Genomic DNA, 23,497 nt, shown 5'->3' with positions numbered 1-23,497 from the left:
TCCTGATCACTCCACATCTATCTTGTGGGGACTCAGATCTCCACCTGCCCCGGCTCAGTCTTTACCATCCCCCAGGTTTCTGTGCTGCCAGAGCAGAGAAAGAATGGCCTTCTCTCCTGCACAGGCCCAGCACGTCCCTCCTCATCACTTGAGGCCACACACAGCCAGAGATAGGGGCAGAATAGAAAAATCTCAAGTCCAAGGTAAGAGACTATTTCAGAACCAGCCAAAGCAGCTGGCCCCTGAGCCTGAGTCTCCCTTCAGGACACTGTCCCCCAAACGCTGCCCTGGGTGCCATCGACTGAGCCCAGTCCAGTGGGCACTAAGCTCATAGCCACCTCCGAAACCCTAGACTAGGATCAAGGAATCCTCTAGAAAGCTAAATTCTCTTTCTTTATTAAAATAATTTTTTCAACTGAAACTAAAGGGCAAAAAGAGAAAACGAGGAGGAGACAAGAATGAGTGGCCTAACTTGGAGGAGTCCTTGGACTGGCTCTCTGCCTTCCACTTCCAATTTCTAAACCAATGTGCACAAGGGACATTATTTCCACTGCCAACCGTCTGCTCAATGCCACAGTGTCCTTCCCTCTGCCCCCCATGTCTAAGGTCGGGAGGGGTGGTCCCTGGGCTGTGCAGGAGGCACGCCCGTGTGACGTCAGCCCCAGAAACCTCTTACACCCACGCGTGAAACAGATCACCTTGGGAGACAGGGCAGGGTTAGGAGCAGAGATTTTGTTCTGACCTTCACTGGACTCTTCCTCCTCCTCGTCATAGTCCTCCTCCTCCTCCTCTTCATATTCTTCCTCCTCCTCTTCCTCTTCATTCCCAGGCCCAAAGCTCTTGGAGGCCTCTAGCTCCTCTTCACTTTTCCCTTTCAGAAGGGCATGGATCCTCACGGCCTCCTTCCACGGAACGCCACCCAGGTCAGAGGGGGGCAGGCGAGGCTCCTCCTCCTCCTCCTCGTCCTCCTCCTCCATCTCAGACTCGGAACTACTGTGAGGAAATAACCACACGGCCAGAGTGAGGGAATGAAGAAAAACTGAGAAGGGGTAAGGAAAGGGCCACCGTCAGAAGCAACACGTCCCAGGCACAGCAGCGGCTGAGCAGGCGGAGAGAGGCGGGAGGGCAGAGAGAGCGACGCCAGCAGGACAGGGTACCCGGGCATCAGAAGCCACCTACCCAAGCCCGACTAAGGGGACAAAGGGAAGAATGTCTCCTGCTCACAGACCTCGCGCACTTCTCAGGTGGATGGGGTGGGGAGGGGACCACCGAGGGCTGCCTGTGGGTCTGGCCCAACCTCTGCCTGTGGAGGGGAGCGTGCAGAACTGGGAGAGCAGCTCCTTAGGGAGACCATGGAAGTTCCTGACTGCAACAGCTCAAACTGAAGGCACAGCCCCATCCCTCAGGGCGCTTCAACCAGCAAACACCGAGATCGCTGGTTTAAGTTTCACAGGGCCTTGAGGGCACAAGCAGGGACAGTAGACTCCTTCTGATATAAACCCATGACACTGGGAATCGAGAATGGTGGTCCTGGCCTGCTGTCTAGTTAGAGGAACTCAATTCTGTGTGACTGCGGCCTGTCAGAAGCCCTCTCAGGAGAGCTGTGGGCGTGGTGGGGGAAGCGGGGCCCAGAGAGGCCTGGACTGAACCAGCTGATGATCAAGGTCCGTGTGCCAGGGTGGGGTGACAGATTCCATTTCCTGGCACTCCTCAGAACCCACCATGTGCCGTGGGGACACACAGGGAAATGACGGCAGAGGCACCGCTCACTGCAAAGCCACAGGACAGAGACGACAGGGAAAGGGTGGGGACAAACCTCCAACCCCAGGGCCGTCGCTCCTGCCGGCTGCTGCACTGCCAAGCACTCCCCTCGCAGCTGCAGGCAAGCATGGTGGACATAGGAAGCTGTACCCCCATGAGAACGCACACGCCACAACGCACACTACCCAAACCGTAGCTCCTCGCTCTGGCCACCCTCCTGCAGCAGTGTACCCCACTCCTGCCCTGTGGAGGGAGGCAGGACAGGAACAACACCGGGTTCCCTGCAACCTGTGGGGCTCCAATACGCGCAAAACCCCCAACATTGCTGCATAAATGGAGATGCTTCTGAGTGTTTCGTGGTCTGATCATTCCTAAAGCATCTTTTTCAGGAGAGGCCTTGCCTGCAGTGAGAGGCCGGGGGCAATCGGCTTTCACGTTAAAGCCACAGCCTGACCTCTGACCCAACAAAACCCAAGAAGCATCAGGCACGAGGGAGCATCTGCCCTGACCTCTCGCGAGGGTGTGTCCTCTCTCTGCCCAGGCAGGCTCTTCCACAGCCCGCTTGTGTGTGAGAGGGCGAACCAGCGAATACGCCGCGATGAGCACTGAGGGGCACTGCCAGGGTGATCACTGCCAGGTGAAGAAGCTCGCCTTGTCCAAAGGCAGCACCCCAGCCCTTGTCTTGGCTTCAAGAAGGTAACCCAGACATGCCTGGGATGCCCTGTCTACGGGGCTGTCACTGTTTGCCAGGGGCCTCAGGTCATGTTGCATAGTCTAGTAATGTGATTAGGATGAGGCTTTGGGTCGCACGGTATCCAGTGACCTGGAGACTGACATCAACCATGTGGACAATCAATCAATCATTGCCTATGTCATAAAAACTCCAAACACAGAGTCTCAGGATGCCTCAGGTGAGCAACACTCCTGGCGTATTATCACACATCGACACCAAGAGAGTACGGCCGTTCTGGCCCCACAGTGAGCACAACGGAAACCGGGTCTGGTTCCTTCCTGGACTCACCCGACGTACTTCTCTTCCCTTGGCTCACTGACATCTGTGCCCTTTCCCTGTAATGAACCATAATCATGAGGACAACAGCTTTCGGTGAGTTCTGCGAGTTCTAGCAAACTGTCCAAACCTGCAGGTGATTCTGGGAGACTCCGGAACTCGCCACTGGGGTCAGAAGTGGGGCAGTCTTGTGGGCTGTATTCCCTCTTTCCAGTTGGCCGATTCCTCACTGTGCCACACCAGCTCTGCTACTGGCTGGCTGCGGGACTGTGAGTTGATTATTCGTGCACTCTGAGTTTGTTCATTCATTTACTTGGCGAACATTTCTGAGCACCCCCGGCTCAGCCAGTGGACACAGGAATATGCCAGGAGGAGCTCAGGGTAGTGAATTGGCTTCACTCATTCATTTACCTGAATAAAACGTACTCAATTATCTTCCCCTTACAACGCACTTGCTAGACACTGCAGGGAACACAAAGGTGACACAGAAAAGACTCTTATGCTCAGCTGGGCCCGGTAGCGCCCATCTGTGATCCCAGCACTGTGGGAGGCTGAGGCGGGTAGATCATTTGAGCTCAGGAGTTTGAGACCATCCTGGGCAACCATGGGTACACCCCGTCTCTACAAAAAATAAAGATACAAATAAAATAAAAAAAAAAAGCTCCTTATTCTCAAGGGGAGGAAAGGTGTGGCACGCACAGCATGCTAAAGCGTAGCAGAACACAAGCACAGTGGGCGGAGGGCGGGGAGGAGAAGTCTAAAGTGGGCAAACCTAAGACTGGGCCATGGAAAACCTGGCATCTGGATTTTGATTATTTTCGGCATCACTTTTTTCTTTTTGAGACGGAGTCTCGCTCTGTCGCCCAGGCTGGAGTGCAGTGGCCGGATCTCAGCTCACTGCAAGCTCCGCCTCCCGGGTTTACGCCATTCTCCTGCCTCAGCCTCCCGAGCAGCTGGGACTACAGGCGCCCACCACCTCGCCGGGCTAGTTTTTTGTATTTTTTAGTAGAGACGGGGTTTCACCATGTTAGCCAGGATGGTCTCGATCTGACCTCGTGATCTGCCCGCCTCGGCCTCCCAAAGTGCTGGGATTACAGGCTTGAGCCACCGTGCCCGGCCTTTCGGGATCACTTTTACTGGTATTCTTTGGCCTTACGTTGGTGTTTTCATTACTTTCTTATTAATGAACACAATACACAACCTAGTGCATGTCATTTAACACTGTCTGAACACAAAGCAAGGCTCAGGATGCATCTATGCTCATCTCAAATCTTCGCTGGGCCAAGGGCAGGCCCCCGGTTCCTCCTTCCCAGCCGAGCAGCCGGGGCCTATGCAAGGCGGCCTAGCAGTTGGCAACAGGGCAGGGCCGCACTGCAGTTCACTGGGAGGGGCCTCAGTGCAGGCCTGTCCTCACCCTGCGCCACGTCGTGAAGACAGCTGCACAGGCACGATGTGGCACTGAAGAAATGCCCCGAGATGAGGCCAGCGAGGCCAGCCCACAGCCGTTAGTGTCCCATCAGCTGGTTCCACAACAGCTCAAGGACCACGGGAGCACAGAAAACAGCAGAAAGCAACCCTCACCTCCGCACCAGCTGCAAACCCAGCCCACCTCCCAGAGACCTTGGCGCTTGCTTCTGCAGCCCCCAGACAGGCCACCCTCTCTTTGGGAAGGACACAGAGGAACCCAGCAGGGGTTTCCAACTCCTTTCCAGTCCATCATTTTCAAAGGACCGGGGCAGTCTCTGGGTCTGCCCAGATCCTGCGAGTCACACACAAGATTCGCAGTGTGAATTCAGTGCCTCGAGGTTCTGAGCACCTGCATCTCTTGGAGGGGAGGGGGCAGAGGAGGGAGCCACGTGGAGGAGGGGCAGAGGAGGGAGCACCTGGAGGGAAGGGGAAGGAGGGAGGACCTGAGGAGGGGCAGAGGGGAAGGAACCCAGGAGGAGGGGCAAAACAAGGGAGGAATCTGGAGGGAGAGGGCAGATGAGCAAGGAACCTGCAGTGCAGCCGACCTTAGCCTGCAAACTTCTTCAGCACAGAAGATCACTATACCAGAAACAAATGCAACACAGACAACCAACTTCACCCTCCCTCTGGGGAGAGGGTGACTTTTCAGAACACTGCCTCCCAGGAGAGACAGGGGTCAGAAGATCTAGTCATCAGGATCACCTTTCCCACCTCACAGGATCTGTTTTGGCACTGGTGACAACGTATTGCCCTGTGAGATTGCTTGATTCGAGTCTGCCTCCCCCAGGGCCACACTCTCTCCAAGGGCAGGTGCTGGGTCCCTACTGTCCTCCTCACAGGGCCAAGCGTGGCCAGGACAGCAGGAATGTGCCAGGGGCTGCAGTGAAAGCCAGGACAGGCTTACGCTACTTTCAGAGGCGTCAGAGGTTGCACCCCGACTGTCCCCCGGAAAAGCCTCCATCAGAAGGTGCTGGCTGTTCCAGTTAGAAGAGTGTCCAGCAAAATCCCTCCCTGCCTCAGTTTATACCCAGCCACTCAATTCAAAGCACCTGCTCTGAATTTCCCCCCAGCTGTCTTCTCACTGAGACACTGGTGGACCTAGCATGGGAAAGAAATCCAACGGGCACGCCCACTTGATTCTAAACAGACAAGGTTAGACCTACTTGATGTGCTCTGCAGCCCTCTGCGTGTCAAGAGGGGTAGATCTGAGGATGACAGTGATTGACGGAGGGCGGCCCTGACCGCATGTCTGCAGCACAAGCTGCTTTCCCCCGGTAGCTCATTTAATCACACAAATGCTGTAGGTCACGGGGCTGCCCTGCTTTTATAAATGATGAGACTGAAGCCTAAGGAAGTCGGGTCATTTGCATAAGGAGAAGTCGGGATTCCACCAGGGCCCACACGGTGTCACACTGTACCTTCCTGGGTGGTTCTCCCAGAGCCCAAGAGTTCCCAGTCAGTAGCCTCTGTCAGAGTGACAAGACCAGGAAGAAGGTCTCGATCAAGCTCCTGGCTGCTGGGATGCAACCTGAGAAGACCAGGAATTCAAGCAGACCCTACCACAAATGAACAGGCTGCTGCCAGCAACCACTTGAAGTTCCTGGGTAGTTTTCAAAGGGCAATGGGGAACCATGGTTTTCACTTTTGAATTAACCCACTCGTAATCAGAGGGACTCGGCAATCCTCTGTCCTGTTGGGCCGTGCCCCTGGGTTCCCTTCCCTGACAACTGTGCAAACACTCTAATGTTGAGCAGGCTGCTGGAGAAGATGGACATCATGCGGCAAGCTTCACACGGTGGAAATGTAATCCACGCTAAAACTAGTGTCCTGCTCGGCAATGGCTCAGGAACTGCCTCTGCAGGAAAAGTGGGTGAGGCGGGAGGGACAGAACAGGCAGAAATCCCCACTTATTCATGGCCAGTCTTGAAGGAGTAGACTTCTCTCACTTGCGTGTTATTCTGATAGAGAGCAGCGCGTGCCACCTACTTTCCTGTGACCTCGCCTGTCTCATCAGAAAACGTACCTGTGTGTGCTAGCCCTCCTGACTTCTCCCCAGAGCCAAGAATGTGGAAACGCTGAAGATCTTCAGCACATGGGCACTTTGCCAGCTGCCTTTGCTGCCTGGGGCACATTCTTCCAGAAAGGAAGGCAATCATGGAAAAACAACACTAACATCACAAAGCCAGCTCTCCCTGGGCTTTGGCCAAGTGACCTTTCCAGTGAAAACAAAGGTGCTATTTCCAGGGTCTCCTCCAGGAGATAGGTTCCACCTTGACTGCAAGGTAGAGGCATGAAGCTGATTAGGCCTGGGCCAAGGGTCTGAGACAGGGTTTAGGATTTATAGGCACTCGTGTGACTAAACCATGAATCGATTATGAGACTCACCTGGGGATCTGTTAGAAACGGACCTTCCTGGCCTCCACCCCAAACCCACTGAATCCCTCCAGGGAGGGCCTAGAAATTACGTTTGTTTTGTTTTGTTTTGTTTTTGAGCCAGGGTCTCACTCTGTCACCCAGGCAGTGAACTCCTGGGCTCAAGCGATCCTCTCGCTTCAGCCTCCTGAGGAGCTGGGACCACAGGAGCACACCACCACACTGGCTCATCTGTAGAGACTGGATCTTGCTCTGTTGCCCCATCTGGTCTTGAACTCCTGGACACAACTAATCCTCCTGCCTCGGCCTCCCAAAGGGCTGAGATTACGGGTGTGAGCCACCATGCCTGGCTGCAATTTTATTTTTAACCAAGCATCCCAGGTGATGTTTATCATCAGAGCAATTTAGAAAAATTAAAGGGGTGTTCCTCAAATTGTGGTCTTCGGACCACAGCATCACCTGGGAACTTTTAGAACTAAAATTCTGGGGCTTTACCCCAGAGGCACTGAATCAGAAACTCAGCCCAACGTGCTGTGCTTTCATCACAAGCCCTGGGTGACTCTGGCATGGGAAAGCTTGGTTATCAACATTCTTGGACAGGGTGAGTTTCAGCCTAGCCCAAGTCCGGGCATTAATCCCCCGTTTAAGGAAACCAATACAAGACCGCCTGGTCCTGCCCCTCCCAGTGAGGGAGACCTGTGCTGCACCAGGAGAGGAAGAGCAGCAGTAACTCTGGGCATCGGCCTTTGTCTGTGCTTCATATGACTTAATCCTCAAAACAAACCTATCAAGTGCAGCACCTTTGCAGATGAGGAAACTGAGGCATGGAGAGGTTAAGTAAATTGCCAACAGCTAGCAGGTGGCAGAGCTGGACTTCAAATCCAGGCTTTGACTCCAAAGTCAGGTTCTGAAACATCATGCTGCTGTCCCCTGCAGCAGAGGCCAGAGTTAAGAGTTCACTAAACTTGTGAAATGAGAGTTCCTTGGCTGGAATGGTTAATGCCTTAAAATGATACCATTTCTCATCTTCCAGTCTAACATTTCAGCAAGGAAGGACGAGGGCTGAAGGGCACCCAACTCTGTGCTTGGTGCTGTAGGGAAGACAGAGAAAAACACCACACACTTCTTGTCCTGTGTTCTACGGCCACCCAGGGAAGTAAGACATTTATAGCTCCTTCCCTGGGGTGCTGTTTTTTTTTTTTTTTTTGAGACAGAGTCTTGCTCTATCTCGCAGACTGGAGTGCAATGGCATGATCCTGGCTCACTGTAACTTCCACCTCCCAGGTTCAAGTGATTCTCCTGCCTCAGCCTCCTGAGCAGCTGGAACTACAGGCAGGTAGGCAGGTCCGGATAATTTTTGTATTTTTTGAAGAGACAGGGTTTCATCCTGTTACCCAGCCTGGTCTCAAACTCCTGGGCTCAGGTGATCTGCCTGCCTCGGCCTCCCCAGAGTACTGGGATTACAGGCATGAGCCACCGTACCAGCTCAGGCTCTTCACTTTTTTTTTTTTTTTTTGAGACGGAGTTTCACTCTGTTGCCCAGGCTGGAGTGCAGTGGCACAATCTTGGCTGACTGCAACCTCCGCCTCCCGAGTTCAAGTGATTCTCCTGCCTCAGCCTCCCAAGTAGCTGGATTACAGGTGTGTGCCGACACACCTGGCAAGTTTTTGTATTTTTAGTAGAGACGGGGGTTTCACCATGTTGGCCAGGCTGGTCTTGAACTCCTGACTTCCAGTAATCTGCCCACTTCAGTGTCCCACAGTGCTGGGATTACAGGTGTGAGCCACCGCATCTGGCTGGGCTCTTCACATTTTTTTTTTTTTTTTTAGATGCAGTTTCGCTCTTGCTGCCTCGGCTGGAGTTTGATGGCACGATCTCAGCTCACTGTAGCCTCTGCCTCCTGGGTTCCAGTGATTCTCCTGCCTCAGCCTCCCGAGTAGCTGGGATTACAGGCGACGGCCACCACACTAGGCTAATTTTTTGTATTTTTAGAAAAGACGGGGTTTCACCATGTTGGCCAGGCTGGTCTTGAACTTTTGGCCTCAAGTGATCCACCTGCCTCAGCCTCCCAAAGTGCTGGGATTACAGGCGTGAGCCACCACCCAGCTCTTCACTTTTAAGAGACTATTTTTCATTCTGTATAGCACTGAATGCTAATTTTAATTTTTTTTTTTTTTTTTTTTTTTTTGAGATGGAGTCTCACCGTCTCCCAGGCTGGAGTGCAATGGTGCGATCTCAGATCACTGCAACCTCCGCCTCCTGGGTTCAAGTGATTCTTGTGTGAGCCACTGTGCCTGGCCTTTATTTTAATTTTTAATTTTAATTTTTTTTTGAGATGGAGATTCGCTCTGTCACACAGGCTGGAGTGCAGTGGTGCAGAGGCGTGATCTCGGCTCACTGCAACCTCCGCCTCCCAGGTTCAAGCAATTCTGGTGCCTTAGCCTCCCAAGTAGCTGGGATTACAGGTGTGCACCACCATACCCAGCTAATTTTTGTATTGTTATTAGAGACAGGGTTTCAATATGTTGGCCAGGCTGGTCTTGAACTCCTGACCTCAAGTGATGTGCCCACCTCGGCCTCCCAAAGTGCTGGGATTACAGGCATGAGCCACGGCGCCCAGCCTGAATGCTAGTTTTAAAATCTTTTTTTTAACTTGAATCTGAGTAAGATGGGGACGTGTATTGCATTGCGTAGATGCTGACTGGCTTCCTGTTTTCTGTGCTGCCCTCCTGTCATACCTGCTATAAATGCCAGGGGTTAGCCTTCCTGGAATGTCCTTGCTACATTACATGAACTTGCTGCCCCACTGCCTCTCACAGTTTATAAATTACAGTGGAGAAAATGGCGCTGACGCACACTCAGCCCAAGGTCAAGCCAGTAGCTCTGCTCAAGGGTTTCTAAATGCGTTTTGACACACGCATCTCTCACCATCACTGCAGAGCCAGTGAAGAGAGAGTGTGGGCTCCCCCTCATCTGGGCACAGTGAGGACAGTGGGGTCTCTGCGGGTGCCCTGGATGGAGAAGCAGAGTTCTAGATGAGGATGCGTCATCGGTGACAGCTTTGGAACTGCAGACGCCAAGGCACAGGCTGCCCCTGTCATCCATGGAGGAGCAGTCTGGGAGGCAGCCCAAGAACGAGTCTAGTCAGAGGGTGTCTGACACGAGGGCTGAGGTGGTGGGTGCAGCTGAAAGCAGCTTGGCCCACCAAACACCTTCTGGAAAGCGTTCTTGGACCTTAAAAAAAAAAACTGCTCTGCTCTCCTTATCCCCACATGTTCCCTTCATTGTGGCTAAATCAAGGTGCCTAGTGTGTGATTCAAACGCTCTCCAAGGCGACTTGGGGCCTCCGCCCCTCGGGGCTGCAGCATGAGTTCCTGTCCTGAAGCCCTGCAGGACACTGGCCTCCCTTTTGGTTCTTGGCTCTTGTGATCATCTGTAATTGGCTGAGCACTTTGAAGCCTTCTCCGCTGACACTGGGAGCCCGGGGGTGCAGGGCAGCAGATACAGGGAGTCCTGGAATTAAAGCACGCACATCCCCAAAGGTATCACCCAGCTGGAAGTGATTATAGCTCAGGAACTGCCTAAGCATGCAGCCACTGGTGCTGCACGTGGCCCCTGGGGCACAAATTTTCAGTCCCTTTCTTTACCTACAGGAGAAAAAAAGATGCCTGGGGAGATGGGCTGGCCTCCCTCAAGACGGCCCGGTGCAGTGCGCTGGCAGTGCGCTGGCGGCTGAATCACCCAGTCCATCTCTCCCCAAGTGCCCATCCTTCCCTCTGCTGAATCTGTAAATAACTGGGGGGCGGAGGCTGCTACTTTCCTTCCCAGTGACAAAGTTGGAGCTGGGGACATGTCAGTTCCTCAAGGAATAAATACTTCCTGAATCTCTGAATTGAGTCTGATGGAGGAGTCCTCACTGACTGCAAGATGAGGCTAAGAACCTAAAAGGGACTGGGGAGAATGGACTGTGGGCAGCAGGGAAGACAGCAGGCCTCCTGGGCTGGCACCTGGGAAGCCTGAGTTGGAATCTCAGCTCCAGCCTCTGTGACCCCAGCCATGGTCACTGTCAGCATCTTGGTTACTTTATGGGGCTCCTGTGAGGAGGACCCAGTGAGGCCACTGTGCAGAGCCACCTGCAAGGCCTCCGTGAGCCAAGTGCTGCTCTCAACAGTCAGGGCATGGACTCACTCTCCCCGCATGCCAATTCCGTGAGGAGGCAACGAGCGTTACCTCCCTTCACGGAGAGGAAACTGAGGCACGCAGAGGTGAGGAGGCTGTTAGGGCCGTGTGGCGGGTGGGCACCCTGCAGCCCTGCGTGCTGACCTGCTGGCAACGTCCTCCTCGGCGCCTGTGTCCAGCACGCTGCTCAGGTTGTGCTCGGCCTGGGTCTCCTCGGGCACCTCCTGCAGCGCCTCGGCCTGCCTCAGGGAAAGGCGGTAGTTCTCCAGCTCAATCCGCTCTGGGGTGCCCCTCAGCCGCTTGGCGATGCTGGGCTCCTCCAGGCCGTTCACGCCTGAACCTGCAGGACAAGCACAGAAGCACCGCACTGAGGTCCAACCACAGACGGGGCGTGGGGGTGGGGGCTGACACCCAGGCTGCAGGCCCTCCTGCCAGGATGTGGGGCAGGCCGAAGGCCAGAGCATTTGCGGAATTGCCACAGGCCAGAAAAGGACCCTGGCATGAGAGTGGGAATTTCGCTATGTAGGAGCAAGGAAAGCGGCCCCATCTGCCCTCCAGGTCAGGGCATTCTCTCTCCTTCATCACCCTGAACCCCGGTCCCCAGAGGGGAGAGACAGTCTCCCCGCAAGGGTGACTGGTGGTGAGGGGTGTGGGACAGACCGCAGGCAGCCAGAAGCCAGGTGCCCCTGAAGCAGCCTTGCCTGAGAAGGGCATCCCTGGTGTAGCCTGCCCCAGGGATCCAGGTCCCCACCAGGTTCACGCCCCACCACAGCCTGCCCCAGGGATCCAGGCCCCCACCAGGTTCACGCACCCCCCCCACAGCCTGCCCCAGGGATCCAGGCACCCACCAGGTTCACGTCCCCCCACAGCCTGCCCCAGGGATCCAGGCACCCACCAGGTTCACGTCCCCCGCCAGCCTGCCCCAGGGATCCAGGCCCCACCAGGTTCACGCCCCCCGACGGCCTGCCCCAGGGATCCAGACCCCACCAGGTGCGTCCCCCACTGTGGCCTGCCCCAGGATCCAAGTCCCCACCAGGTACGTGCCCCGCCACTGAGGGGGCCCAGCTAGCTGCCTGCAGAATGTCTCACACTGCGGATCTGTCTCCTCATGGTTAGATAAGGCACTTTCTGTTTTATAAGGCCACGTGGGTGATGCTGCCCCTACTGCAGCATCGCTGCTCAGAGGAAGGACACCAGGCCTGACTGCTCACGGAGGTGGCGCCCAGGCCTCTCTCCAATGCACAGGCACACTTCCCCGTCAGTCCTCCGTGGGTGATGCCCAGAAGCCACGGGGTGCCCTGGCTGCGTCCTTTCACCCTGTGGTTTCAGCATCATTGGCGACCTCGGCCTGAGTCCTTTGTGTGCACAGGGGTCACACCAGGTGATTTTAAAATCCCATCACTCTGGCCGGGCACAGTGGCTCACGCCTGCAATCCCAGTACTTTGGGAGGCTAAGATGGACGGATCACAAGGTCAGGAGACTGAAACCATCCTAGCTAACAGGGTGAAACTCCATCTCTACTAAAAAATACAAAAAATGAGCTAGGCCTGGTGGTAGGCGCCTGCAGTCCCAGCACTTTGGGAGGCCGAGGCAGGCGGATCACAAGGTCAGGAGATCAAGGCCATCCTGGCTAAAACGGTGAGACCCCGTCTCTACTAAAAATACAAAAAATTAGCCAGGCGTGGTGGCGGGCGCCTGTAGTTCCAGCTACTCGGGAGGTTGAGGCAGGAGAATGGCGTGAACCTGGGAGGTGGAGCTTGCAGTGAGCCGAGATGGTGCCAAGATGGTCTCGATCTGTATTAGCCAAGATGGTCTCGATCTCCTGACCTCGTGATCTGCCTGCCTCGGCCTCCCAAAGTGCTGGGATTACAGGTATGAGCCACCGTGCCCGGCCTAATCTTTTATTTTTTAGTAGAGACGGGGTTTCACTGTGTTAGCCAGGATGGTCTCTATCTCCCAACCTTGTGATTCACCCACCTCGGCCTCCCAAAGTACTGGATTACAGGCGTGAGCCACCACGCTCGGCCTAATTTTTTTTATTTTTAGTACAGACAGGGTTTAACTGTGTTAGCCAGGATGGTCTCGATCTCCTGACCTCGTGATCCGCTTGCCTCGGCCTCCGAAAGTGCTGGGATTACAGGCATGAGCCACTGTGCCCGGCCTAAGTTTTTATAGTTTTAGTAGAGATGGGGTTTCACTGTGTTAGCCAGGATGGTCTCGATCTCCTGACCTCGTGATCCACCCACCTCAGCCTCCCAAAGTACTGTATTACAGGCGTGAGCCACCGTGCCCAGCTAATTTTTTGTATTTTTAGTAGAGATGGGGTTTCACCGTGTCAGCCAGGATGGTCTCAATCTCCTGACCTCGTCATCTGCCTGCCTTGGCTTCCCAAAGTGCTGGGATTACAGGCGTGAGCCACCATGCCCGGCTGTGTTACCAGACCTTTAAGGAGGCAGAGAAGGGGCAGAGGTGCTGGAGGGAGCAGGTCATGACTGGCCTGGCATCTTGGCTGGGCAGGTTACCGATTCCTACAACATTCTAAGCTCTAGGAGATGACGCTGGGTTCTGGCATGCCACATCATACAAGTCAGTGTTGAGAGACAGGTGGTCCATCAGGAAAAAAACAGCTATTAAGGAAAGCAGCAGGTGATTTAGCAATTTTTGTGACAGGTTGTGTGTGAAGTGTTTTCTGAAGGCCTGCACTTCTGTTGTGTGTAGTGTTTGAACGTCTTTGTGGCGGCCTCAAAAGAGCTTTTTTTTTTTTTTTTTTTTTTTGAGACGGAGTCTCGCTGTGTCGCCCAGGCTGGAGTGCAGTGGCCGGATCTCGGCTCACTGCAAGCTCCGCCTCCCGGGTTTAGGCCATTCTCCTGCCTTAGCCTCCCGAGTAGCTGGGACTACAGGCACCCGCCACCTCGCCCGGCTAGTTTTTTGTATTTTTTAGTAGAGACGGGGTTTCACCGTATTAGCCAGGATGGTCTCGATCTCCTGACCTCGTGATCCGCCCGTCTCGGCCTCCCAAAGTGCTGGGATTACAGGCTTGAGCCACCGCGCCCAGCCAGAAAGAGCTTTTAATGAACCCCGGTAGTCACAGGATAAGGTCTTGGCACATCTGTTGGAATTACTGGCATCCTCCACCAAATAGCATCTTTCAAATTTACTAGAGAATCTTTACTAGAAAAGCAAGATCCAGTGGCGTATTTATATACAGATTCAGGTGATGGTGTGATGAAGGGGCAAAACACGAATACTTGGGTTCACTGGTGCCCTGTACACGTGCCCACCTGTTTTAGCCTTTGGCTCCTTGGTGAGGGTCTTTTGTAAACATCACTGCTCCATTCTCCAACACTGAGCTCAGGGCACAAAAAGAATATGCTATGATGCTGGGCTAGGGCATCTGGAAGATGAGGAAATGTGCACTACAGGTAATGGCAGAAAAGAGGCAGAGAGCAACCCTGATACATCCGGCCTCAAGTTTCTCCAGACCTGCCCTCCCAGGCCCTGGGAGAGCAAAGGCCCTAACTGCACCAGCTCCTCATTCCCAAATACCAGTCTTCCCATCATTCCTTCTTGTCAAAATCCACAGCCTCCCCATCATGAAGGGGAGAGGCCTGAGGATACCCTGACTGCGGCGCCATTCGATTCTTTCCATCATTTATTTTTGACAACTGCCACTCAACGGAAAGCAGATGAGAAAGGGAGATCAAGTCAAGCAACTACCCAAGAATCAGCTTTCTGGGAATTCCATAAACACGAATAAAAAGGGATATTTCTTTCAGATGGGAGAAGAAAAACAGGATTAAGAACCATCACTTCAGGGAAACAAACAACTAACAGCCATCAATTCGGATGGAAGTGATTTTACAGTAGAGTGAACAAACACTCAGGAAGGAAAACATCCAAGAGGTGTCTGTTTGACGTGGGTAACTCATACTGTCTGGCAAGAATGCTACTAGGACCATGGAAAACAAAGCAGGTTAAAACACTCTTTACTCTAAAAGAGCTGCAGGCTAGCTCCTGGGAGAGGGTCCTGTAGAAATCATTTCAGTCCAATGTGTCAAGTACCATGAGCGAGTATGCACGTGGTCCCATGGGAGAACACAGAGAGGGTGAGTGAGCACACCTGGTAGAGTCAAGAAAGGTGTTCCGGAAGCATATGGAGTTAGCCGGCTGCAAAATAAACACATTCAGTGAGGCACTATCATTTGCAAATGAAGTAACTGAAGTTCACATAGCTAGTGAGCCCTGGAGCCAAGATCTGAACATGAGGAGGAAAGGCATCACTCAGGAGATCACCATGCTGTCCCTAGACTTACAACAGCCCTAGCCTTCCCCTTTGGGCATCTTCACCACTGTCTCCTCCCCGCCGTAATTTTCCAGGTGAGGGACACAGCACTTCACGCAGGCTTCTTGGAGCGAGAATCTGGCATGTGGAACGACAGGCACTCAGTCTTCCCACTGTTACTGCCCTGGAGATCCTGCAAACCCCACAGACTAATGGCTTGTCAGGCAACGGAACGTGGCAATCCAAGCCCAGGGCCGGGGCTCTGGAAGGGGAAACACTGATTTAATCTGGGGCTTGGCTACAACCAACAAAAAAGACACCAGAAGCTCTGGGGACTGTGCAGGTCCTTCACACGCCAGTCCGCGGAGAAAGCCTGCAGAAACGCTGCACGGGGGACGGCGGAAGAGGGGAGGTGGGAGGCCAGTTGCCTCTCCTGTGCCAGACCCACCAGGCCACTGAGCAGGATCACACAGAGCTCCAGCTCACCCTGTGGCGAGACAGGGACACGGAGGCACACTGGCAGGCCAAAGGGAAGGTGGTACTCAGAGGACACCGGGCAAGGACCCCAAACTCACCAACTGCCAAAATATGCTCCACATTCCCAGCCCTTCACCTCAAAGTGCCATGCGAAATTAAAAAAAAAACAAAACAAAAAACAAAACCACACACACAAACAAATCAAAATAATCAGCATCCCGGATTCTCTGTCCTGAGGAAGGGGCTGTCTGTCAGATGAATCAGATGGTGATGAGAAACTGAGACAGTGAAAGCAGTAACAGCGGGGGCCTGGGCAGCGAAGACAGTCCTGTGACCTCCTCCCTCCTCAACTAACAGCAGAGCCCAGGAGACAGCAGGAGTGCAGATGTAAAGAAGCGCTTTGCAAGGTGCTGGATTGCAAAGCTGAAGTCCACCCTGCCTGACCGGCTAGCGGGCCCCACCCCCAGCCCTCTACTTCACATGCCTTAGTGCAACAACAACCCAACAGCGACTTTCCAGACTTTCCAGCTCAATGCGGGATGAGAGATCTGCAATCATTTCCAAGGTCAAGTCTTCACTGGGTCAGGGCAGGCAGCTCTCAGGTCACTGGGAGGCCAATTATAGCCCCACACATACCACAAGGAAACAGCTCCCAGGATCTGGGCCACATCCTAAATAGGAAGAAGGCTCTGGGCCTCACCTCAGGTTCTGTTTTGGAATATCACTGCCTGCATGAGCTCCATACATCATTCTGGAAGAAACGTTTCTCCTAACAGGACAACCTGCTCTTGGCTGACGGGCAAGAGCTGGCAGGGGGCTTTATTTGCTTCCACCTGACTCCTGGAGAGGCATAGGCGGGTGCAGAGGATACTAAGAGGCGGGGTCTGCCCAGGGCCTCAGCAGGCAGCTCCTCTTCCTCCCCTCTGCAGTGGTGGCAAAGCCCCCGTACTCGGCAGGGCAGCTGCTGAGGGCACTTCAGGGCTCTGGGCCACCGAGAAGGGTGTCACATAGGAAATCAGGATGTCAAGGGCCTTTTCTGCCTTTTTCTGGCCTGTCTTCCCATTCCTTTTTCCTTTCCTTCTTTACAAGCTTGGGAAAGTTTGAATGGAATCCGAGTCTGACAAGGACTGAGGGAAAGGTGCTGTGTACAGAGACTGATTCCCGTCCTGTTTCCCATGTCTGTAAGTAGGATGGCTGCAGGGGTTCATTCATCCCATCACTGATTCAACAAATGTTTCCTGACCGCCTGCTTCCAGCCAGACACCCTGCAGGTGCTCAGGCACTCCAGTGACACAGCAGACAAGATCTGTGCCCTGGGGCGGCCCACATTTGGACAGCGCATGGGTGTCACCCATCTGCTAAGAGAGGCTGATGACCCCAGGAAGATTAAAGGGGCCGACTGTGGTCACCTTCCGGCAAGAATGGCGCTGTGATTTGAAATGACTCGTCCATTTGAGAAGTATGCTCCTGCCATTTTAAAATTCAGAGATTCTCCTTAAGCTAGTCCCCGTCACTCCTGCTGCTTTTACCAGGCGGTACTGAGTATTTTTGCTGTGACTCTGAAGAAAGATCGACTATCATCATTTCATCTTGGTTATTTCTCTTATTTATGTTTTTGTAGGAAGAGGGTCTCACTATGTTGCCCAGGCTGGTCTTGAACTCCTTGTCTCAAACAATCCTCCCAGCTCGGCCTCCCACGTAGCTGAGATTATAGGCATGAGCCACCACGCCCAGCCCAGCTAACGTCATTTCAGCTGCCTTCCCCACATGTCCACCCAAAGCCTTCCCTGCCCCGATCTTCTTGAACTAAAGGAAGCACCAAGCCATGAACCCATTCTGAACTGCAAAGTCTCAGGGCAGATGTAAGGAAGAGAAACCTGAAGAGACGACCAGGCTGGCAGCATGGGTCTAAGTCCACAGCAAAATTGGTCACAGTGACGTTTGTGCTGCCTGATCCACTGCTCTCAGAAACTCACAAAATCACCCTGTGAAATTGGGACACCCTCTTCGCACAGAGCCCAGATCGTGGACAGGGCTGTAAGGGGGACCCATGCCTCCATCTGTTTGACCCCATTCAAGTTGTAAACAATACAGTCCCTACATTCCCCCACATGTCCTCACACACTGGGAAACAGGATGAAACCACGTGAAGTGTGGCTGTTCTGAAACGTTCGGAACCATGTCTGCCCAGACATTTTCCTGTGTAGGGCCAGGCCTATGGAATGTACGAAGCCGAGAAGGACCCCACTGCCTTGATCTGGGTTGGTCAAAATACAGTGAAGAATCATCTCGGATACTGGTTCGTTCCTATCTTGCTTTGAGCTAAAGTTCTCGCAGGAGATCCCATTGGCAACATGGGTGCCATCCTGACTTAGAAACCTAAGTAGTGGGATGGGTCACTACCTGCCTCGGGGACTTCACCGTTCCTCTGGTCAAGCTGCATGTCATCTGCTATCTGCAGGAGAAGGGCTCTAGCCTATTTTTAGGAGAAGTCACCCCTGGGGAGGAAAGATTCAGAGGGTTTGTTAAAGAGACCTGCAGTGTACAAAAGGTCTTCCTGCACTCATTCTCAGACACCTGCTGCCACTAACTTGGGCTTTTCTCCTCTGCTGCCCCAGTCACTTGCCTTAGCAGGTTGCTTGATGGGACTCATATTTTTGTACCGTTGACAGCTATGTTCTCATTCCAGGAGGGCAAGCCCCAGAGCTGTGTGTGGAAAGCAAGTTTCTAAGCCACTGCTATGGCAGGGTGGTTTCTGTCCTCACACGCTGCCTCCAACAAACAACTTCAGTGGCTTCCTACTGGCAGGGAGTGTGTGGTCACAAGAGTTCTCCAAGATCACATGACATGCGGTGTTTCTTGCTTGTGAAGCGGGCGATGAGGGAGCAGCAGCAGTGTTTGTTGGGCGACTGCCTGTGCTGGGCACTACGACGCGCAGGCTACACATGTGGCCTTGAACGTCACAAGATTCCAAAGTCCCTGTGATTACACTGAGGGTTCTGAGTCAGTGATGTTGAATAACATGTCCAAAGACTCACATGAGCCGGAGCCAAGGCTAACCCTAGTCTCTAACAGTCCTTTCACTCGATCATGCAGGAATTTGTTTGTTTTTGACACAGGGTCTCACTCTATTGTCCCAGCTGGAGTGCCCTGGCGCAGTCATGGCTCATTGCAGCCTCGAAATCATGGGCTCAAGTGGTCCTCCCGTCTCAGCGTCCTGAGTAGCTGGGACTACAGGTGTGCGCCATCACACCTAATTTTTGAATTTTTTTAAGAAACAGGGTCTTGCTATATTGCCCAAGCTGGTCTCAAACTCCTGGCCTCAAGTGATCCTCCTGCCCTGGCTTCCCAAAGTGTTGGGATTATGGTGTCAGCCACTATGCCTGGCCCAGAATGGAATATATATATTTTTGAGAGGGAGTCTCACCCTGTCATCCAGGCTGGAGTGCAGTGGTACAATCTCGGCTCACTGCAACCTCCACCTACCAGGTTCAAGCAATTCTCTTTCCTCAGCCACCCGAGTAGCTGGGATTACAGGTGCACGCCATCATGCCCAGATATTTTTTGCATTTTTAGTAGAGATGAGGTTTCACCATGTTGGTCAGGATGGTCTCAATCTCCTGACCTCAGGTGATTCATCCGGCTCGGCCTCCCAAAGTGCAGGGATTACAGGCGTGAGCCACTGTGCCTGGCCAAGTTAGTTTGTTACTGTTAGGGTAGTTTTACTGTTATTATTACATCATCTCCCAAGGTGCCTTTTTGGCAGATGGAAATCCTGGCACACATCAGTGTATCTGGTCAAGGCAAAGAGGTTTCTTTTAAGCTATACACCCAATTCTCCAGTAACATACAACTCACCAGCGTGTCATGCAGCTCTCCTGAAAACATGTTTTGTGTGTTATACTATCTCACAGGTAAACCTTGACTTAATTCATATCAGCTAGTCAGGCCATCCTTCCTGACGGCTGCTTCTTGGTGTTGGGAGGCTGTGGACATGTCTAAAGCACTGGAATTCAGCTGGGTCTCCTCTTAAATCGCACGAGTGCTGTGCTCTAGCTGTCTATCTTCCTTACCTGTCCACCCGGATGTAGCCGGGTAAGATCTCAGAAAGGGTAGTGGTTATGCACTGGGGTTTGAAATATTTTAACTCTTTGGTTCAAATATGTGGCTCATGACCTGGAGGTTCCCTACAGTTAAATAACAAGTAATCCGTCAAGTCAGTAGTTGCAGGGCTGACCTCTCAAATCCTGAGGGGCAAGTGAAGACAGGAAGGATGGCTTCTCCCCTACTTCTGCTGTCGTTACCCAATCCTGCTTCTGGCTCCACTTCGCACCCTCGAAGGGCTTTTACATGCATCTTTATTAGGGCATCCCTCCCCTTCTGTTCAAGTCTGAACGGACTCCAAAACCAGAGGCTCCGCTGGGGAGAACGATTATTCTCATCATCTTTGTGTTCCTGAAGCCATCAGTGCATCAGGGTAGATAGTCCACCAAGTGTTTTGAGTAGGTGATCAGGCTGAAGAATTCTAATCCTGTGTCTGAGCTTCGCTCCACTGTAATGTTGAGCACACTCTGGCCTTGGTTTCCTCATCTTAACGCAGAGAGTTTATACTCACCATGCCTGTCAGGTAGCTTGGTGCTATGCAGGGCCCCAAGAACCAATGGGAGCTGCCACCTCATGGAAAGGGCAAGTCTACTGAGACAGCAACAGTTCTCACAGTACTCAAGAGAAATTCTGGTGAAGATGCCAATGGCACAGAGGACGTCAGAGTTCTGAAAAGAGACTACCTGGAATGGCTTGATGTCCTGACACAAGCATTTGACTTCACGGTAGAGAGGAGTTTGGTTCTGGGAAGCAGCTTGCTCACCAGAAAGGGGCCGGCCCAGTGTTGACACGTGGCGGGGGAAGGGCAGAGGAGGACACAGATCGGCACGAGCAAGTCCAGGCTGACGTGCTTTTCCCGAGACTCCGGGCTCTATTCCAACCCTCCCGTCCTCCAGAGCAGAGTGCCCCTGGCCCTCCCAGTCCAGAATGCCTCCAAAGCCAGCTCTGATGTGACCCTCCAGTGAGCAGCCGCACAGCCTCAGGCAGGCTCAGTCTCCATTGCAGGATCCACAGAGACAAACCCATGTTCCAACAAAAGGCTCTCTCATAAATAGGTTCAGATGCCTTTCTTTCAGAGACATAAAATCACATATACATACTCCCTTGGCTAGCTGCAGATGGATTTCTGGAAAGAAACGAAAGTTGCCTGCAGCAGTGTCCAAAGCTACCCTATGAAACATCTATCAGAGTCACACTTCTATTTACACCTGTCAGAGGGCCACTGAGGCCAGCCTGGAAGAGAAACACTGATCACAGTCACACTTCTGTATTTCACCTGTCCAGAGTGGCCCACGGAGGGCCAAGCCCTGGAAGAGAAACATTGATCACAATCACACTTCCGTTTTCACCTGTCAGAGGATCACTGAGGCTAGCCTGGAAGAGAATCATTAGTGTCTAGGGATGGAGAGGCTCTAAACGAGAAGACAGACACTAAGAACAAAGGCTGACGGTGCAGGAGCGCACAGCCCAGGCTCGGGGCACCCTTTCTGCAGAATCAGCAGCAGCTGAGCAGCTGCAAGTCTATCATCACCCATAAAGCACCCAATCACGCACTGATTCCGAAAGAGGAAATCAGGTGCCCTCCTCTCCTCCAAATGGGCCACAGGGTAACACCGAGGCTCCTGGGTCTAACCAGCAACCCCAGACAAGCCCTGGGACCACGCATAAACCCTTGCTCTGCCTAAGAGAAAGCTACCTGGCTCCCACTCACATTTCCGACTTTCAGGTTAGGAGTTGAAAATTTAGCTTAATGAAGGCCGGGCTTGGTGGCTCACGCCTGTAATCCTAGCACTTTGGGAGGCTGAGGCGGGAGGATCACCTGAAGTTAGGAGTTTGAGACCAGCCTAGCCGACATGATGAAAGTCAGTTTCTACTAAAAATACAAAAATTAGCCAGACGTGGTGGTATGTGACTGTAATCCCGGCTACTCAGGAGGCTGGGGCAGGAGAATTGCTTGAACCTGGGAGATGGAGGCTGCAGTGAGCCGAGATCACATCACTGCACTCCAGCCTAGGTGACAGAGCGAGACTCTGTCTCAAAAAAAAAAAGGAGTATTTAGCTTAATGTAAATCCTGTGTAGGATTGTTTGTGCTTTTGTTACTATTGTGAAGAGCCCCTAGGGTGTCATGGAAATCAGGAGGTGCCTTCACATCCCATTCACGCAGGCTGAGGGAAAAAGCAATGCCAAATCTAGCCAAGCAGCCCACAGAGATTTCACAGTGCTTCAAAACAGCTGGCACGCAACGCAGGTCAACGCCCCCAGCCCACTCTGCTGCAGCCTGGAGACAGCCAAGCTCACACCTCTTCTGCTTCCCTCAATTTCTGTTGGCTGAAGATACATCTCAATGACCACCTTGTCCTAACCCCACAGCAGGCACAGGCCAGAGAGGGAGATCTGTAAACAGACAGTAGAAATGATTCTAATTCACCTTAACTCCAATTCTGCCAGCATTTCCTGGAATCCCTGCCAATGACAATCATATTTGATATTCTTGTAATGCTTTTAAATAAACAAGTTTCACACATCTTATGTGCTCTTCACAACAACTTTAGCAGACAGAGGAGCAGGTAGCGTTTTTCTTCATTTAAAAGTTTTATACGTGGTGAAACTGAGGCCCACAGAGGTGAGGACGGCAAGCAGGGCAGGTGTCAGAACTGAAACTCAAACTAACGTCTTCCGTTTCAAGATCTGTGCTGGTTCCACTGAGACCCAGCTCCACTCTCCGAGGCTGGGGCCACCACCAAAGGGTGTGCCCATCCACTGGGGTACAGAAAACAACACAGGATCTCTGCTTTTATTTTGTAGGTCTGCCTTCTAAAATGATCTGCACCGTCTTTCCTACAGCATGCAGTCTTCGTATGGGGTCCCGACGTGTGAGGAAGCACAGCCACCGTGAAGTGTGTTCACGGTTCTGTGGGGGCTGACAGGTCTGGAGGCCTGGGCTGGGAGCTGGCAACACCATTCTGGATCACTTTTCTGATTCTCACCGCCCTCTATCCTGATGGACTCCTCTATCCCACTCCCACTTCTCCCACAATACAACTGAGGCTGACAGCATGTCAAGGTCATGTCCTTTCTTCTAACTGTAGTCTAGATCCATGGTTCTCAACTGTGGTGATTTTTCCCCTGGGTCACCTGGCAATGCCTGGAGACATTTTCTATTGACACAGCCTGGGGAGGGGGTGCCACTGATGTCTGACGGGGAGAGGCCAGGGATATACCCAGCACACCACGAGGCACAGGACAGCCCTCACAGCAAAGGAGGATCCAGCCCAAGATGTCCACTGTGCTGGGCTGGAGAAGCCCTGCCTTACACGTTAGATCAAGTCATTTCTAATCTCTCACCTAACAGGCCAGCCAACCAATTCTCCGCACGCTCTGACTGTGGCTTGATCTGAGCAGCTGCATTCAGAGTGGTGAGCTCATGACCCTTCACCGTGGCTGCCAAGGTGCAATGCCTGACCAGCAGGAGTGCAGTACACGGAGGACCAACCGAGGACTGCCTGGTGAACAGGTAGCTCTGGGCTTGCTGTCCACAGAGAGGAAATCCACGACAGAGGTGCATGCTGTGACAAACGTGGTCCCTGCCACTCGCTGGGCACCTGCACCCCAAGTAGCTACATGAGCCGCCCGAACTTTCCCTTGTCTCAAGGCACAACTCCACTGACGGAAGGCGACTCTGCTCCTCCCAGCAATGCCCCTGGAGGGCACCTGCACATCTCCTACCCGTCCGTCCATGTGTGTCATGTGCGTGAGGCCGCAGGAATTAAAGGAGACCAGGGATGAATCTGATGGGCTTCTCGCCCTCTCACTCACCTTCTCCTGGCTGGATGCTAGAAGCCT

The 23,497-nt window shown here is 53.1% G+C and overlaps 1 protein-coding gene across 1 annotated transcript in view; it reads right to left on the bottom strand.

The window, feature by feature from the left end:
* The window catches only part of MICAL3 (microtubule associated monooxygenase, calponin and LIM domain containing 3), a 234,449-nt gene that overhangs the window by 43,785 nt on the left and 167,167 nt on the right, over nucleotides 1–23,497 (bottom strand). The window contains 2 exon segments of the mRNA XM_017891328.1: nucleotides 743–993; nucleotides 10,934–11,129. Of these exon segments, the coding sequence (XP_017746817.1) occupies nucleotides 743–993; nucleotides 10,934–11,129 (447 nt within the window).

This window comes from Rhinopithecus bieti, unplaced genomic scaffold (assembly GCF_001698545.2).
Source record: "Rhinopithecus bieti isolate Rb0 unplaced genomic scaffold, ASM169854v2 scaffold_20777, whole genome shotgun sequence".
In the NCBI taxonomy this organism is placed as follows: domain Eukaryota; kingdom Metazoa; phylum Chordata; class Mammalia; order Primates; family Cercopithecidae; genus Rhinopithecus; species Rhinopithecus bieti.
The sequence above is the reverse complement of the archived record's forward strand: the minus strand, read 5'-3'. Positions and strand labels throughout refer to the sequence as shown.